Here is a 17,500-nt window from a genome sequence, read left to right as displayed (position 1 = left end):
TCCTCTCACATGGAAACCTGCACACACTCACATATGTGCACCCCCAACACACACTCACACTTATATGAAGATGTATTTAAACAACTATGGTTTAATCGGATGCATGTGCGTTTACGCATTTCAAGCAAAACTCAGCAGCTGGTATCTAAAACTTTTGCTATGCGGTCACTCATGAAGAAATGTCATTCACACACACACATACGTGCACAAACACATTTTCCCTCTCGCTCTGTTGAAGTTTGATTGACAGCTGGGTGGGTATCAAGGGATCAGGAGGTTAGTGACCTCTGACCTCAGCCTGCTGTACGCCACACGCCGGAGCTGTGAGCTGTGAAATTACTCTCATGGATGGGTTATTACCCCTGCCATTATATCATCATATCACACACACACACACACACACACACACACACACACACACACACACACACACACACACACACACACACAGAGATAGCCATGCTCACATAAAGACATATGGAACCATGAAAGACACTGACATAAAATGGACACAGAAATGAAACACATGGGGCCAAGCTCACGGAAACAAATTCAAAGAGCAATGGGCAAAGTAGCAGATACTTATCGCCTAATAAGACATATTACACATACACACACACACACACACACACACACACATCACAGATGTATACTCACATATCCAAATGTATTGATAAATACAAACTACAAACATATTTGACACATTTGTTATATTATCTATTATTTCACTATTGTGTGTCTGTTTGTGTGATTATATGTACGAGTGAATGTGTGTGTGTGTGTGTGTGTTTAGCAAAATCAATGTATAAGCCACGACTAGTAGTTAGTTGGGAAATTAAATTAACATCTACTGTACCCCATCAACCCGCAATTTAGCTGTAGAATGAAAAACATATGGATATAAGTGATCAGAAGAGCTGAGGGTTGTGCAACGATACTATATTTAATTCACCATTCAGTGGTCCGTGTGATCAGTATCATTGTATGAATTCTTTCACTGGCTTGCCTTTGACGTTACATTTGTTTGAAAACTACACCTAATGACCAGCTGGGAAAAAAATCAATGGCGCTCATGGCAGGGTGACACAGAAGTGAAATAGAACTGAGAAACTTGTTGAGAAAAAATGTCAAGAAACTTTCAGCTGAAATTATGAAATATTCACATTCTATTCACATATGAAATTACGAACATTCACAACTGCTGCCTACTAGTTAACACAAGCCATAGTAATAATACAGTATTATCATGTTAATACTGCTAGTTAATTCTCTCTGGATATGCATTTTCTAGCTCCTTTGGGACTGAATGAACTCTGTTAACCTAAATGTTTGCAGAATGAATGAGATTGCCCAATTCATTACTGCATCCACGGGCAGAGACCACACCATCTCTCCTGCCTTTGAAGGGCAGAGGAGAAGACAAACACTCCTATGAGGTAACATTAATCTTAAGCGTTTGGACAAAATAGTGCAGAAAGGCTCGAGCTATTTGCATTTCGCATTAGGGGAGAGGAAGTGTTGAAGGGGATTAATCTTTGTTAAAATGCGTGGAAATTAATATGCATGCTGCTCCTTTAAGAAGAACCAATGACCAATTAGTTTTTTGTAATTAAAATGTATGACCCTTGTATAAATATGCATGACCTTACTCAGGATACACAATTGATCTGCCAGTGGGTGTTACATGTGTGCATATGAGTGTGTGTATGTGTGTGTGTGTGTGTGTGTGTGTGTGTGTGTGTGTGTGTGTGTGTGTGTGTGTGTTCCATTAACAGACATACAAGTTATTTAATTAATTGATCCTGCTATTACCCATAATGACATGTCACTTCCATGCAGATCACATTTTCTCTACACTTTTACCTTCTACACTTTTAACACTTTTTCTTGAATTTCCCCTAGGGATCAATAAAGTATCTATCTATCTATCTATCTATCTATCTATCTATCTATCTATCTATCTACACTGCCTATAGACAAGTTGCTGTGTAGTCTACCTGTCACTGTATGCATACTGCATGTGTGTGTGTGTGTGTGTGTGTGTATATCCATGAGCGTGTACGCTACAACACCTCCATTACATCCATTACAGCAGTGCTCTCATCACTAAGAGCCTGAGATGAATAGAGGGTGTTAATGATGGAGCCCAGCGTCGTGACGGACAGCTGCTGCGAGCCCAACACGCTCGCCGCTACTCGGCAACCCACATCCATTGTGATGCTAATTGCGCCCTGATGAAATAATGAATAGGGACTGACACCATTAGCCCCTTTCTTCTCCCCTCATGGCTGCTAAAAACGCCTCGGTGCTCCCGCCCTGTCAGATTGAGTGGTCGTGGCGCAGGACAGCCGACCGAGAGAATATCTTTAGAAATTTTGATGTGTGAGAGATAACTAATTCTATTGTTTTTATGAGGTGAGGTGCAGAGTAGGTGTGTGTGTGTATGTGTGTGTGTGTGTGTGTGTGTGCGTGCGTGCGTGCGTGCGTGCGTGCGTGCGTGCGTGCGTGCGTGTGTGTGTGTGTGTGTGTGTGTTGCAAAGCCCCTGGTTCATGTTACATATTTACACACATTTAATAGGTATGCGTTTGCACTGCAGTATGTTTGCAGAGCTCACAGTCAGGTCAAATATGGCTCTGGGGGAGACTAAATTGTGTGTGTGCGTGTGTGTGTGTGTGTGTGTGTGTGTGTGTGTGTGTGTGTGTGTGTGTGTGTGTGTGTGTGTGTGTGCATTCATATCTCAAGGTGAGTACCTTTTTCTGTGTTTTTTATGAGTAACTGTGCAGCTTTTCCTCCGTGAGGCATAAATGTTCTGTTCACAAGGTTAGCTCCATCTTTGTTCACGTGTATATTTATACATGAATTTATTGTTAAAACAGCATTGTGTGTGTGTGTGTGTGTGTGTGTGTGTGTGTGTGTGTGTGTGTGTGTGCTGAGGCCACTCACATCTGGTGACCACTCCCTCCAGGCGTATGATGTTAGGGTGGTCAAACTGGCCCATGATGCTGGCCTCGCTCAGGAAGTCGCGTCTCTGCTGCTCCGTGTAGCCGGCCTTCAGGCTCTTAATGGCCACGTGGATCTCCCTCTTGCTGGGCAGACGCAAGCGCCCGCTGCACACCTCCCCAAACTCTCCTGCACACACACACACGCACGCACACACGCATGCACGCACGCACGCACGCACGCACGCACACACACACACACACACACACACACACACACACACACACACACACACACGCACAAAGCAAACAGAAGGGAGTTTTTAGATAAGCGCATATACACATATGATATGAACAAAAACACACACAAGTTTATCTCCACACTCAAACTCACTCATACACAACAGACATATTAGGTGAAGTTTCACATATCAAAGCCCCATTCACCCAACCACACACACATGCACAGCTACCCAAGAATGTCTGCACATACAGTATGTGTCTCTCTCGAATACACACAAACACACACACACACACACACACACACACACACACACACACACACACACACACATACACGATATGAATGATAAAATTAATCCGAGTCCTGAGGATTTTTTGATAGGTAGCATTAGGTGTGACAGCTTAAGTCTGGATTAAAGCTCTTCAGGACTGTGGCTTTCTTGGAAGGCACCTGGCCTTTCATGCTGTGGGACAATCTATCCTGCTTTGGTACCAACTAAACCACTACCTTGTGCTTTATTTATTCAACATTCATTTAACCTCAGTTACAAAGTGCCACATCGGTGCTTTGATGAAGATCTTCCATAAAGGAGTAGATGTTTAGACCTAGAATTTTCTGAAAATGTTTGTCAAAATGGAAAAAGTGTGAGGGATAGATTTGCTAGTTAGCCCATTGCATTGCATTACTTTACTAGTATTACTTTTACTATTCATGATCAGGGTTTGGCAGCACACAAATAAGGTTCAGGGAACATCAGCAAAAAAAGCCCTTACCTGCTCCAATCACTCTCTCAATGCGGATGTTGGACACATCAATCTCCTGGGCAAAATCTCGGACAGCCTGGTTGGGATCCTCATATGTGTGTGGGTGGATGTAGGTCCGGCTGCCTGGCAGGTTGACTGTGGAGAAATATCAAGTCGGCAAGAAAAAAAAAAAAAAAAAGAAGGCAATCAACATCTGTTTTTTTTCCATCATTTATTTATTTTTTTTCTTTTTAATTTGGGTAGTTTCCATCATTCATTAGTGTTGTCATCCATTTCCCCAAAGGAGGCTGCCACCACATTTTCAACCTCATTAGGCCCCTGCGTTTGGCAGGCGCGAGAGGTGCCATTAGAGCAAACACACATTAGGCAACTTGAGTGCCGGCCGGGCGTCATTTGTCACACCGCGGCAAACACAGTCGTTGCCCTTAGTGTGCACATCCCCGATCACTTTAAAGTGACAAATTGGTACAGGGGCCAGCTTTCGCGGGGGCAAAAACACATGCACGACAACTGGAGCTTTTTGTCACACCATCAAACATGTTACTAAGAGGTATTCCTTCCCCACATGCCTCAGACATCTCACTCAGAGAGGCAGAGATTTATATTTGAGGTGAGCTATTTGAACGAGGTTCAAGTGGTCATTTATGTAGACTGGGGACTTTATAAGTTACTGAATAATGTATTTGGGTATATAGATAACATACTATAGTGTGTGTATAGGTGCCTATGTTACTGCTGATACTGATACAGATACTGTAGCTGTGTACTCTCTGTCACATTTCAAACATCTTGTAGTCTGCACTGAGTCACTGTGTATTAGAGTTTGTGAGAAAGAGAGAGCGCAAGAGAGTTTGTGTGTGTGCCTGTGTGTGTGCCAAGTGTCCTGTACCTCTGCCATGTTGGAACTGCATCTTCTCCTCCTCTGGGTCCTGCTTGGCCTTTATGTAGCCACAGTGTCTGCAACAAAACACATACCAAAGCCCATGGTCAGTCAAAGCAATCTCCTCTCCAATAAACATAGATATCTTCCAGGTTTGCAGCCCAGTTGGATAAAAAATGGTATATTCAGGACTCTACTCAGCAGGATTAGCCTCAGAACCACATCTGTAGAGTCCAGTCTTTGGGTAAGCTCCCGGGGTCTTAACTCCTGCCTGGAGTAATACCGTGAGGCACAGTGACCCGGGATAAAACAGGGTAACACGGTTAAACAGCACTGTCAGATTAAGCCCTGCAGCACCAAAGGCTCAAGGGGAGAGTTTCAGAGAGGAGGAGGAGGATGAGGAGGGAAATGAGATGACTTATACGAGAGCTGCAGATGGACAGGTTACAGGAGCTGGAGATGGAGGCTTTTGCAGACAGTGTAGTCTGGAGAGGAAAGACAAAATAGAGAGGATCCAGAGAGTGGTGATAGCAAGCACGGTTGAGGCCAGACAGCAGTAAAAAAAAACTGACCTACTCTTCTTCCTCTCCATTTACAGGCATCACATCATATCCAACGGTTTAATTTACACTCTCCAGCTTTATTAAAGTCTGTGACTGTCAGCCTGAGCACTCTCTTGAGTTGATTTAACACTTACAAATAGACTTGGCTCCCCCTTCCCTCTCATCCCTTCTCTCTCTCTCTCTCTCTCTCTCTCTCTCTCTCTCTCTCTCTCTCCCTCCCTCTATCTCTCTCTCTCTCTCTCTCAAACACACACAGACACACACACACACACACACACACACATACAGTCACTCACACACACACACACACACACGCACACACACACACACACACACACACACACACACACACACACACACACACACCAGACGGAGCAGCTGCTCCTGAGGGCAGTGATCCCGGTCACCTCCAGGTCTCCCCTCAGAGCCAGATCCCTCCACAGACACAGACCAGGGTGTCTCCCAAGGAGCCCCGGAGGACCGTGAATAGAGCACGGCCGTTAGATCATGAATACGTGAACAGCCCGGAGAGAAAGGGGCGAGCACAGAAGACGGCTCTTTACGGCCGGTCACGGTGTTCATTATGTTCCTAATCCGGCCCTGTGACGCTAGTCGTCTCCTTCCGTCCGTATCAACCTTCGGCAGAGACCCGTGGACACGCAAGATCACTCACAGCGGAGTGTAAGCAAAAGAGTGAAGGGAACATGCTAGAAAATAAACCATGGGGCTGCCAAGCCATATAATCCTCCTCCCATCTGTTAAGGGATACCAGGAAAAGGTATGCGGATGGTGGTAGCCAGAAACAGCGAAAAGCTGAGCTCGGAGAGACAAAGGTAAGGCTCGACTGATCTGGGAGCAGATGTTCATGGAGAAGCCTATCCACTCCCGTGGGAGCAGGGCTCAATAAACCTACACCATGAAGTGGAAAATGTGCTGCTGAATATTAATGCCAAGTGCACTTTTTTAATGAGACAATTTTTAACTCACAATGAGAGGGAGAAGGAAATGGCATTTTTCGTACTTTGTTTGTTTGGCATTAGTGCACACACTGGGCCACCACGGGTCTCCTTGCATGCAACCAGATGCACAAACGCTTAGGTATTCACTCAAATGGCAGAGCACTGACAGGAACCGTCCGCCAGATAATAGTTAAATAATCACAAAAAAATAACCAAATTACTAAATTCCAAAGTCCAATCACCAGATTCTGAAGTGATTATTGCAGCTGCAGTAAAATAAACTGCCTCCACTGCATACATATATTGTATTCATATTCTTAAAATACGTAAAACAAATATATCCAAAACTATACAAAAAAGAGTATTTGAGAATGAGACAATTGATTCAGCTGCCGTTGTAGACCTATGCTAACCCATCAGCAGCTGCCGCAGGGGAAAGGCCTATTATAATCACTCCAGTTTACATTCAGTCAGTAATTGACCGGACCTCTGACCACTGACTTAACATCCCAGATCAATATGGGGGAGTTCCATCTCCGGGGGCCTTCATGGGGTGCTGTCAGCTGTCCCTGCCCACTAATAACAGCCTGGGGGGTGGGATGAGGCCGGACCAGAGTAACTGGCCTGGAGGAACCGGTAGCTGAAACAGAACCCAGCCAGCAGGGGGTTAGCGAGTCTAGCGAGCTAGCTACGAGACTGTGCTCCAGGGGGTCTGTAGATGCTAACTGCTCAGACAGGAGTGGGGGCTTCAGAAACAAGCAATTTTAAAGAAGAACTCTAATGGAAAACTCTGCTGGTTAACACTCTCCCTTTCTAGGGGATACTACAAACGCAGGGGCCAAAGGTCTGCCTGAGGCAAGTGTATGGCCTGGGAGGAAATAGACAGAGGGCTATGAGAGAGGGTTTAGTAGGCACTGTCGGGACCTACTTAGGGACTATTGAGGGGCTGTAGAAACAAACACATAGAGCAGGACTCTGGCGAAGGGCTTTATTAACTGACTGCTGGGATTGGGGAAGTGTTCTATTCATCCTACTAATCCTGTTGATTCTTGACACAGCTGGGTGGGTGCTTTAGGGGAGGGGACCCCTTCTGGTGTGTGTGTGTGTGTGTGTGTGTGTGTGTGTGTGTGTGTGTGTGTGTTTGTGTGTGTGTGTGTGTGTGTGTGTGTGTGTGTGTGTGTGTGTGTGTGTGTGAAAGGGAGGGGGGTTAAAGTAAGGGGTGATTTTAATGAGGAGAGAGGATGAGCGTGGGTCACGAGGGGAAGGTGGGGATGGGGGGTATCCACCTGTTTACTAGAGACCCCCACAACCTCTGTCAAACACCCCCAGATTTGCCCGCAGGCAAGCAGGCATCTGGGTACCCATCCCTAACACACATAGAACCCCATCCCCCAACACAGACACACACACACACACAGACACACACAAACACACACAGACACACACACACACACACACAGACACACACAAACACACACACACACACACACACACAAACACACACACACACACACAGACACACATACACACACACACACACACACACACACAGACACACACACACACACACACACACACACACACACACACACACACACACACACACACACACACACACACAGACACACACACGTGTCCCCATGTGGTCACAACGTGCTCTATTAAGCAGAACATGCTTACACAGGGGGACGCAATCTGGGGATCAGGAGAGCAGAGCGCGTGAGTGGCTATGTGTTTGGTGGCGGGGGGTTTCTGATAGAAGCATGTGGTAATCAGACAGAGGGGGAGGGAGAGAGAGAGAGAGAGAGAGAGAGAGAGAGAGAGAGAGAGAGAGAGAGAGAGAGAGAGAGAGAGAGAGATCAACACCCCCACCCTTCCCTCAGCTGCCAACCCACTCTGCCTCTCTCGCTCTGATCTCCCCTCCTATCCCACCCCCACCCTCACCCCTCGGCCCCTGAGGTGTTACATGCTGAACCCTCCCCCTGCACCTGCTACTCCCCTGCTCCTGCGCGCTGATGAAATACTTCCCCCGTCACGGTGTGGGGGTCTGGTGGGGATTGTTCAAAGAGGGATGCTGAAATCATACTGATTTAAATACATTCAAATAAACTCCATGTTGATATACCAGCACCTTATTTCGATAGCCTTAAAAACAAGTCCTCATTTGTACACATGAGAGCAGAAATGATATATACATATACATACATCTCTCCATACCATCCTCAATTCAGGCTATACAGCTTCATACCAGGCTTCTGGTACAGTATGTGATATTGTTTCCCTGTACTATGTAAAGACTATTTGTTTCAAATTTACATCTTTTTTATCATGCAGTCGGTGCATTGTGGCACACTCCCTGCTGTGCTCTGTCACTATCTGCAGGTGTTAAATCCTGCTGTGTTCGTGCACTGATTCTGCTGACATTGTGCGTTACTTCTCCTCTTCTCCCCAATGCAGCTCTGTTCATTCCTTCTCTGTGTGTGGTGCTAAACAGAAACTCAATACTTTTCTTTGACAGCGGAAAGTGTCTGTGTGTGTGTGTGTGTGTGTGTGTGTGTGTGTGTGTGTGTGTGTGTGTGTGTGTGTGTGTGTGTGTGAGAGAGAGAGAGAGAGAGAGGGGGAGTGAGAGAGTGTGTGTGTGTGTGTGTGTGTGTGTTTGTGTGTGTATCTACGCTTGCATACGTGTGCAGGCCCACGTGCATGCGTCTGCTTTTTTTCAAACGAGTCCCAGTATGAGGGAACCGGTGGGGGGCATCTCTCCTCTGCGAAACTGCTGACGCAGAGTGTACATCTTCAACCTTGAAGGAAAAAAAAACCCAAACTCCAACTTCCTCCCCACCATGAACACACACACACACACACACACACACACACACACACAGAATCCCAACTTCTGACAAACACCCCCAATAGAGCTGCAGTCCCAGCACAACTCACAGCGGGTCCACAGAAACTCAGAACTGTATCCAAAATTACATGGCTCTTCTTCCTAGAACTCTGCAGGCGTTGGGAAATTCTAGTCAACATTTCAGGACCCTTAATGTTGTGATAAAAATATATGCACACAATCTGGAAAAGTATTTGACTCAAAGTTTTTCCTTAACCAAGTTTTGTTGACGTCACTTGTCCCTCACTCTGTGGGTAGGGTAGATAGCAAACTATGCATAAGCACACTTGGGACTTATAGACAGGAGTCTGGGTTTTTATCCCCCATTAATTATACCCACGGAGAACTACAGTCTGGAGTATTTTTTTAAAAAGTCAGACATACACTACCTCTCTGTGTCTGTGAAGGAGCCAGTCTTTTAATTAGTCTACTCTAACAAGGTCTATCAATCATTCAAGACCAGAGTCAAGGGCCTTTATTGCACATATGGGATTAAAAAGGCCTTTGACCATTTTGAATTGGATGCTTTTGCATGAGGAAACATTCTTGCCTGACATTTTCAAGTGAAGATGCCCAAATCTATGTTAGCATAAGTAGAGGTCTGAACGGCTTTTTCTCTTCTGATGACACAATCTAGAAAATCATCAAGGTCATGACAGTTCTTTTGTGCCTCTCAGGACATTTAAGCACTCAAACACACATCGAGCAGGGCCCTGAGCTTTTCCAGAGATACAGGAACCCAGGGCCTTTATTAATACAAGAACAATATGATAGGCCTCCAGCAAAAGAGCATACATGAGGTAAGGCATACATATACAGTGTGTGTGTGTGTGTGTGTGTGTGTGTGTATGTGTGTGTGTGTGTGTGTGTTTGTGTGTGTGTGTGTGTGTGTGTGTGTGTGTGTATTTGTTCTCATGTGTGCATCTGTGTGCATTTTCTCAGTGACAAGGACACAACCCTGCAGCACGGTCAGCAGTAACTGCTGGTGTTGACTGTCCTTGTATGGCATCGTTCATGTTTTTTTTAATGAGGCAGGAGTGCAAGGTCTCCAGGCAGTGATGCCATCCCTTTTATTAATGTGATTCTCTTAAGGCAATGCTAGCAGGGTCTCTTCATTACTTTCATGCTACACCCTCTTGCACTCGCAAGTCAAGAGATCAAAACATTAATTAAGATATCTCTGTTTCACCTACTTGCTCAGATCAGATTTATCGTTTCTCAGAAATTCTCTGAAATCTCAAATACAGCCTTGCTCATAGTCACAGAAGGTGCCGGAAGTGAAATAAATGCATGATTCACTGATGATCAGCATTCATCATCATGCCATCTCACCCTTCCAGGCAGCAAATTCATGAGAAAGGAACTTTAAATGTTTTAAATGCTTAGGATCTCATTTCAAAATGAGCTTTCCAAGGTCTCCAGCACAAGTGACAAAGATAAACAACTCATTATCTATTAGCTCAAAGAAAGATACACACAAATTACCTCCAACAATTAGGAGAAAGCATCATCCACTGGTAAAAAGTACATGTGTTAGGCTATCAGGACTTTTCAGTACTACTTTTTTTAAAGCCTGCATCTATAAAACATCTCAAGCGCGCTCCAAATTCAGTAGAATTAATTACTCCTATAAATATGTAATAGTGTCGTACAGCAATAACCATGATTTATCAGATGGTCCACACATCACTTCTAGCGATAGCTTTTAATGCATTATTTACAGGTTTTGGGCTTACAACAGCTTTTTAAATGGCTATAAGTTACACTCCCTATGGTGGTCCTGTTCGGCAATGAGTATAGCAATCTATGCAATATTTATGATAGCTGTATCGAGCACAAGGTGTTTTTTTTCCAACAAACGAGACTTACTGTACCTGGAACTGGCCTACTGAAGATGTGAAAGGCTGTGTTTAAATGGGATTAATGGTTTGGATGAGCTGATCCCTTTCCTCTTTGCTTTCATACAAGACTAATACATACTCCTGGAGGAGTTTCTGATGAGGAGCCACTGAATAAGTCTGCTGTCTCTGTTAGATAACAACAACATAAGAGGAGACAGAAAAGAAAATGGAGCAAGAAAACGAGCAAGGAAGAGAGAGAATGAGAGAGAGAGAGAGAGACAGAAACGAAAGGATAGAGAACAAAGATGTCTCTGGAGAATGATGCATCTTTAACCTCTGTCGTTCCCCTCTGATGGGACGATGAGAAATGGATTTACCGGCTTTTGGGTAATTATAAAAGAGGGAAGGGATGAGGCCCTGGGAGTCATAAATCTCCATCCCTATGAGGGGGCGAGGTGTTTTAAAAACCTGGAGTCAGCATTCATTACGCTAATTGAAATAGGAGGAAAAATGACTCTCTCGATGTGTGTGAGTGAGAGCATGAGTGAGTGAATGAGTGTGTATGTGTGTGTGTGTGTGTGTGTGTGTGTATGTGTGAGTGTTCATGTGGGTGATACATTTTAAAGCTCAATCCTGCTGAAAACTCTTTACACAAACTCACACACTACACACTCAGTTTTTAATCTTAACACTTGCAGGAGGCCTACTGACACTTCTTGCCTCGGCACCTAGTGTTAAAATCATTACAGAAGGACCTGCATATGCCCTACACCCCCTATACCCCAGACCGTGTGATGGCACAACCTGCTATCTGTCAAAGCTCCATGTACGTCAATAATGACTGACTCTAGAACAGTTTTTATACCACAAAGGAGACTTATGATGAAAAGCTGGACTGTAAGATATCATGGCTACTGAGACATGAGACAAGTGAGCAGCTATCTGAGTGTTTGGGTATTGTCAGCATTGACAGTATGTATGTCAATGCTGACAGTATGTTTGTATTCTTCAGCAGACACTACCAGTATTCATCAGTAAGACCAACCCATGAAAATCCTTTATCTGTCCAACTGTATTCCAAGCCCTGGAGGACAGCTTAGTGCCCCCTGGTCACTCCTGATCGTTATGGTGAGGCTGAAATGGAACAGCTTTTATGAGCCTTCTGGACCGCATCGGTTTACTGAGCTGCTGGTGTCGGTTCATCCATGCCCATAATTGTTGGGATGAGACATAGAGTCTATATGGCTAAATCAAGATAAAGTAGCAGAGCTAAGCAATCACACACACACACACACATATATGCATATTCATGAGCACATCGAACCTGTTTGTATAAAACATTTCAAATAGATTATCCACAGTTTTTTTTTTTTTAATATATGCATCTTCCAGTCAGACACGTGTTTTTACACTTTCCTTTTCTCTATAGAAGAGACACTGAATCCTGGTAATTCAAACTTAAACACTTCAACTGGTGCTTGAGTAGGATCCAGCCCCAAATACATGGAAATTGAGTGAAATTACTTCATTACTGCGAGTGTGAATTCTTTGGCCCTAATCTGCTTTTAAGACTTGCAAATGATGCACTTCTACAGGCTGATTACCACACACCTGTGAGTGCAGCCTCGTGGCGGCATTTGGCAAACCTGCTGGGACCGAGCGCGGTAACCGCGTAGGGTAGCCAGCCTAATTAGCGCAACACTGCCATATTTTTAATTGCTTCTCCAAGAAAATAAGAAAAAAAGATGGAGGGACGGCGCGGAGAAGAGGGAAAAAGGTAGCGTGACGAGTGGACCGCCATCTGTTGATATCGTCACAGTCCAATCATGAGCGCCTACCTGGAGTGCTGGCCAAGTTGGCCAGCAGGGTCCAGCACATGTTCAGGAACGCGACATGAACATTGCACCGCCAAGCTCCATTTCCAATGGCTATTTGAGCTGCTTTCTCTCTGTTCTGGTCTCCCATTTTGGTCTGTCGATTGCTCCCCATGCTCCCATCAAGGCCTGACATTGCATGCCATGCTGACACATTACCTCTCACAGATATTACTGGAAATCAGTGTCTAAGGCAGTGGTGGGCAAACTGTGGCTCGCCCCCCGAGCATTTAATTGGGTTATCAGGGTGCTCGCTATTTTTTTCCTGCGATAGATGACATTGGTTAGCTTTACTGCAAACTGCTTTTCACTCTCCTTAGAGAACGTTTACACTGTCAACGTCAAAACATCGTGTTAAATAGAGATACTCTTAGTTATCTCCTTTGCAGCAGATCTAACTTGAACGTTATGCTACTCCATTTAATTGGGAATGCGTCTGCGCTCACGAGAGGGGGAGAGAGCGGCAGGTTCCAGCTGGCTTGTCATTGTTGATGATTGATATCTCCTTCTTATAAGAACCTTTTAAAAGGACATCATGAAGGCAACAGTAGTTCCCACTACTGACCATTTAAAAACTGTGAGAGGGCACAGACATAGGTACAGCACTAGCTATAGCGGAGCGGAGCTGGCAGATCATTGAGAACTAAACGTGAAATATTCTTAAAGCGGCAGTGCACAATTTATACATGTGTTAAACAGCATCAAAATGATAGGGTAAAAAAATGTATTTTTGTGTATTTGTGTATTTTTGGGTGACGGGGATGGGGGGCAATTTTCAAAACCCAATGTGGCCATTGAGCCAAAAGGTTTGCCCACCCCTGGTCTAAGGAGATGGCATTGCAGCTGACCTCAGTGGTGAAGTCAACTGACAAGGGAGTTCTATCGGACCAACAGACCAACAGACCATCTCAGTTATAAAATTCTGCTATAACGTTAAGTACAACCAGTGGTCCAGAGTGCTAACCAGCCGTGGCCCACTGGTTAGCACTCTGGACTTGTAACCGGAGGGTTGCCAGTTCGAGCCCCGACCAGTGGGCCGCGGCTGAAGTGCCCTTGAGCAAGGCACTGCTCACCCTCACTGCTCCCCGAGCGCCGCCGTTGTAGCAGGCAGCTCACTGCGCCGGGATTAGTGTGTGCTTCACCTCACTGTGTGTACACTGTGTGCTGTTTGTGTTTCACTAATTCACCGATGGGGTTAAATGCAGAGACCAAATTTCCCTCACGGGATCAAAAAATATACTATACTATATATACTATACATACAGTGTGTTTCACCAAAACATGTGGATTCACACACCAAAACATGTGGATTCAGAGCATTCATTCACTACAGCAACTAATAGTGCAATGATAATACATCAGCCTCTGGCAGATTTAGATTAGGACTGAAGCCAACATGGAATAGAAATACTGTGTGTATTAAAATAAATGGAATGCAAGGCAAAGCCAACCCTGCTAGGTCCTACAATCATTAAAATGTTGGCATTTGAGCATGGAGTTGTTTATTAAACAGTTTATCCTGTGTGTGTATGCATGGGTTGTTTTGGTTTGGAGGCATTAATAGTACCTGAAGTTTATTTGAATCATGTATTTTGCAGGTGTGTGAAAACCATCAACATGTCAATTATTGTTTGTTGTTCAGTCATCAAAGTCCAGAGGACTCTCTGGGCAAGTGTGTAGACTTCAAAACTGAGGCAATTCAAGTGTAGAGAGCAGTAAAAGTAGAGTCAAGTAGAATAGTCAAACTGTAGAGAGCCTGTGTGAGACCAGAGCAAAGACTTATACGCTTGACATGCAGAGTATAGAAGTGACTTTTTTTCCCCACGCAGAAGCTTGTAGAACGCAGGAATCTGGAATCAATGACCTAGAACTGTCAATTCCAGTACTCTGTAGTCTGAGGGCACCATTTCCTTCATCGCCAGCTCACACTTATAGGCCACCAACACACACACACACACACATACAGTACACACACACACATACAGTACACATACACACAAACACACACACACACACACACCAGCAAGCCAATGGTTGACTGGAGACAAAGCCGGTTGGAGCTGGGTGGTGTTGGTGAGCAGTGCCACAGGACTGCATCTGATTAAATTGTTTACATTTGCCCTCTCTATGATGTCCCTAGCTTCCTCTCTATATTCAGAACGCATCAGAGGGAATTAGCATTGACAGGACCCACATTGCATTCCAAAGAGGAAAGGGGTATTTTCATTAAACATACAAATACAGGGCGGAGGGTTTGTGCATTCATTTTCTGCAATGAATGCTCTGTTTAAAAAATACATGGAATAATAAAGAATGTAGAATGTATTAAATTAAACAAAATATCCCTTGGCTAAACACAGGATCTATTCTTGGAGTTTAATTGTGGAAATGTATGGCAGATACACAGACATAGACGCAGTAGCCTACATCACAGAAGCAGAATCATCACATCAACCTGTACCAGACCTATAGAGACAGCTAATGTAATGACCACTAATGTAGCTAAAGTAGCTGATGTTAAGTCTTCTGTTCAAACAATGAGCTGATGCCTAAGACTCTAAAGCCGTTGAGGGCTTGCCAGTAATACGGCTTTACTCTCTGTAGCACCTTTTTTCTATGTCCACCTCTTCGTTCGTGCCCCTTCTTCATCATCTGCTTCCATCAAGTGACCTCTCGTTCTTTTACCCTGCATGCTGCTCTTCCACTTCCTCACGCTCTTTCAAGCTGCTTTTCTTTTTCTGCTTTCGAGTGTTGCGCTTTCATCTTGTGAAAGAACAGAAAGATAACTACTCCCCAAGGGTCTCTGGCGGGATCCATTGTGTGCGGTTTCACCCAGACACGCCTCCATGCCCATGTAAATGCGTACAAACACAAATACACAAATACACAAATACATACACACACACACACATGCACAAACACAGACAGACAGACACACACACACACAAACACACAGACACACACGCACAAACACACACACACCCACACACACACACACACACACACACACACACACACACACACACACACACACACACATAAACACAAATATACACACACACACACACACGCACACACACACACACACACACAAAATCATCCCTCCCATTGCATTTCATTCTCCATGTTTCACATCCTCCCTGTGAGCTCAGCGTCTAAATAAATTATGAGACGGTATTGGCTGCGTTGCGAACCTCTGGTTCCAATGTGCTGCCGCTATCATTACATCGCCCCCCCCACCTCACCATCTGATGCCTCGCGTCAGCTTTTTTTCCTAAGTGCCCTTGTTGGGGTTAATTAGATGGAGAGGAAATTGTTTTATTGACGAAGGCACATCATTCAGCCCCCAAACGACCTACATAACTACTCATCGCCACCGAGCACCTCCGCAACTCCCACAATCCATAAATGCTGAGCACGGAGGTAACCACTGGTCAAACGCTCTGTATTTGCCCTGATCTGAGCTTGTTTAAGGCTCAGGAACACAAGGCGATCATTAGCCCACTGACACATTATCAGTAAAGGGCAGGGGAAAGTGGTCACCCAAGCCATCCCTCCTATCCTCAGATGCTAAAGAGACTTCCACTTACCTTCCACTCACAACGAAGCATGCTACCAACAGGACCAGCAACACGATGCCCCCCGCGACGGACGCAGCCAGGATGGTGGACTGGTTGGGGTCTCCAACGGCCAGCATGTCTGTCACAGGGCACAGAAGAGGAGTCACTTTCATGAACTTCCCATTACAGTATACAAGCACTTGGAATCATTGGAGTCTATTGTAACTGTAATGACACTATTGAAATCAATTGTGCCAACAACAAATTATATAATCAGCTGTGGTATATACAGTCAATAGCTCCAATCCAATCAAACTAGACAAAGATTTTTTTCCAGCTTTCTTTTTTTATTGACAGTCCAAAAAGCAGAATGTGTTTAGAAATAGATTGCAGGGAAATCAGTGGGAAGCCTTTGGTGAGAAAGAAAACTAGCACAAAGAGAGCAAGACGAGAAAACCTATATGTTTACAACTTCAAACAAACCACAAATAGATCAGTGGTGGGTTGACAATTCAGGCAGAAACGTGCCTCTATCTCTCTCTCCCTACCTCCTTGGAGGCTAGTTGAGCTCCCTCCAAAGATAAAAGCCTGTACTATTAAAGCTTTACAGTGCTTAGAATGTGCACGGCTTGGCCCTGAGATCAAATCAACTGTCTTGAGGTATCACGCCTCCAGAAAATAAACAGCTTTTTAATAGGGGAGGAAAACTGTTGAAAACCCAATCAGATGGCCTCTTGAAAGCCTGAACAAAACAAAAACAAAAGCTTGTAAATCCGAGGGAATTGAGCGGCATGAAAGCAAATCCTTCCCGAGGGCTTATTATTGTTCGTCTGTCGTGTGTGGGAGACAATGGAGCAGAGAGGAGCACCACACTCGGCATTAATTGTGTGGTCGTGCGCTCGTTTGAAGTGATCTACCTGTGAGGGGAGACAGAAAGAGGGATAGAGAGAAAGAGAGAGAAGGATAGAGAAAGAAGGGGTAGAGAAGG

General features: G+C 44.7%; 1 protein-coding gene across 2 annotated transcripts in view; it reads right to left on the bottom strand.

Moving 5' to 3' along the window:
• ek1 (eph-like kinase 1) overlaps positions 1-17,500 on the bottom strand; it is a 74,231-nt gene that overhangs the window by 18,487 nt on the left and 38,244 nt on the right. For both annotated transcript variants that reach the window (XM_042068318.1, XM_042068319.1), the window contains exons 8-11: positions 16,543-16,651; positions 4,838-4,905; positions 3,958-4,083; positions 2,945-3,130 (exon numbers count right to left, since the gene is read on the bottom strand). In XM_042068318.1, the coding sequence (XP_041924252.1) occupies positions 2,945-3,130; positions 3,958-4,083; positions 4,838-4,905; positions 16,543-16,651 (489 nt within the window). The remainder of the gene's footprint in view (positions 1-2,944; positions 3,131-3,957; positions 4,084-4,837; positions 4,906-16,542; positions 16,652-17,500) is intronic.

This window comes from Alosa sapidissima, chromosome 17 (assembly GCF_018492685.1).
Source record: "Alosa sapidissima isolate fAloSap1 chromosome 17, fAloSap1.pri, whole genome shotgun sequence".
NCBI classification, from domain to species: Eukaryota; Metazoa; Chordata; class Actinopteri; order Clupeiformes; family Clupeidae; genus Alosa; species Alosa sapidissima.
The sequence above is the reverse complement of the archived record's forward strand: the minus strand, read 5'-3'. Positions and strand labels throughout refer to the sequence as shown.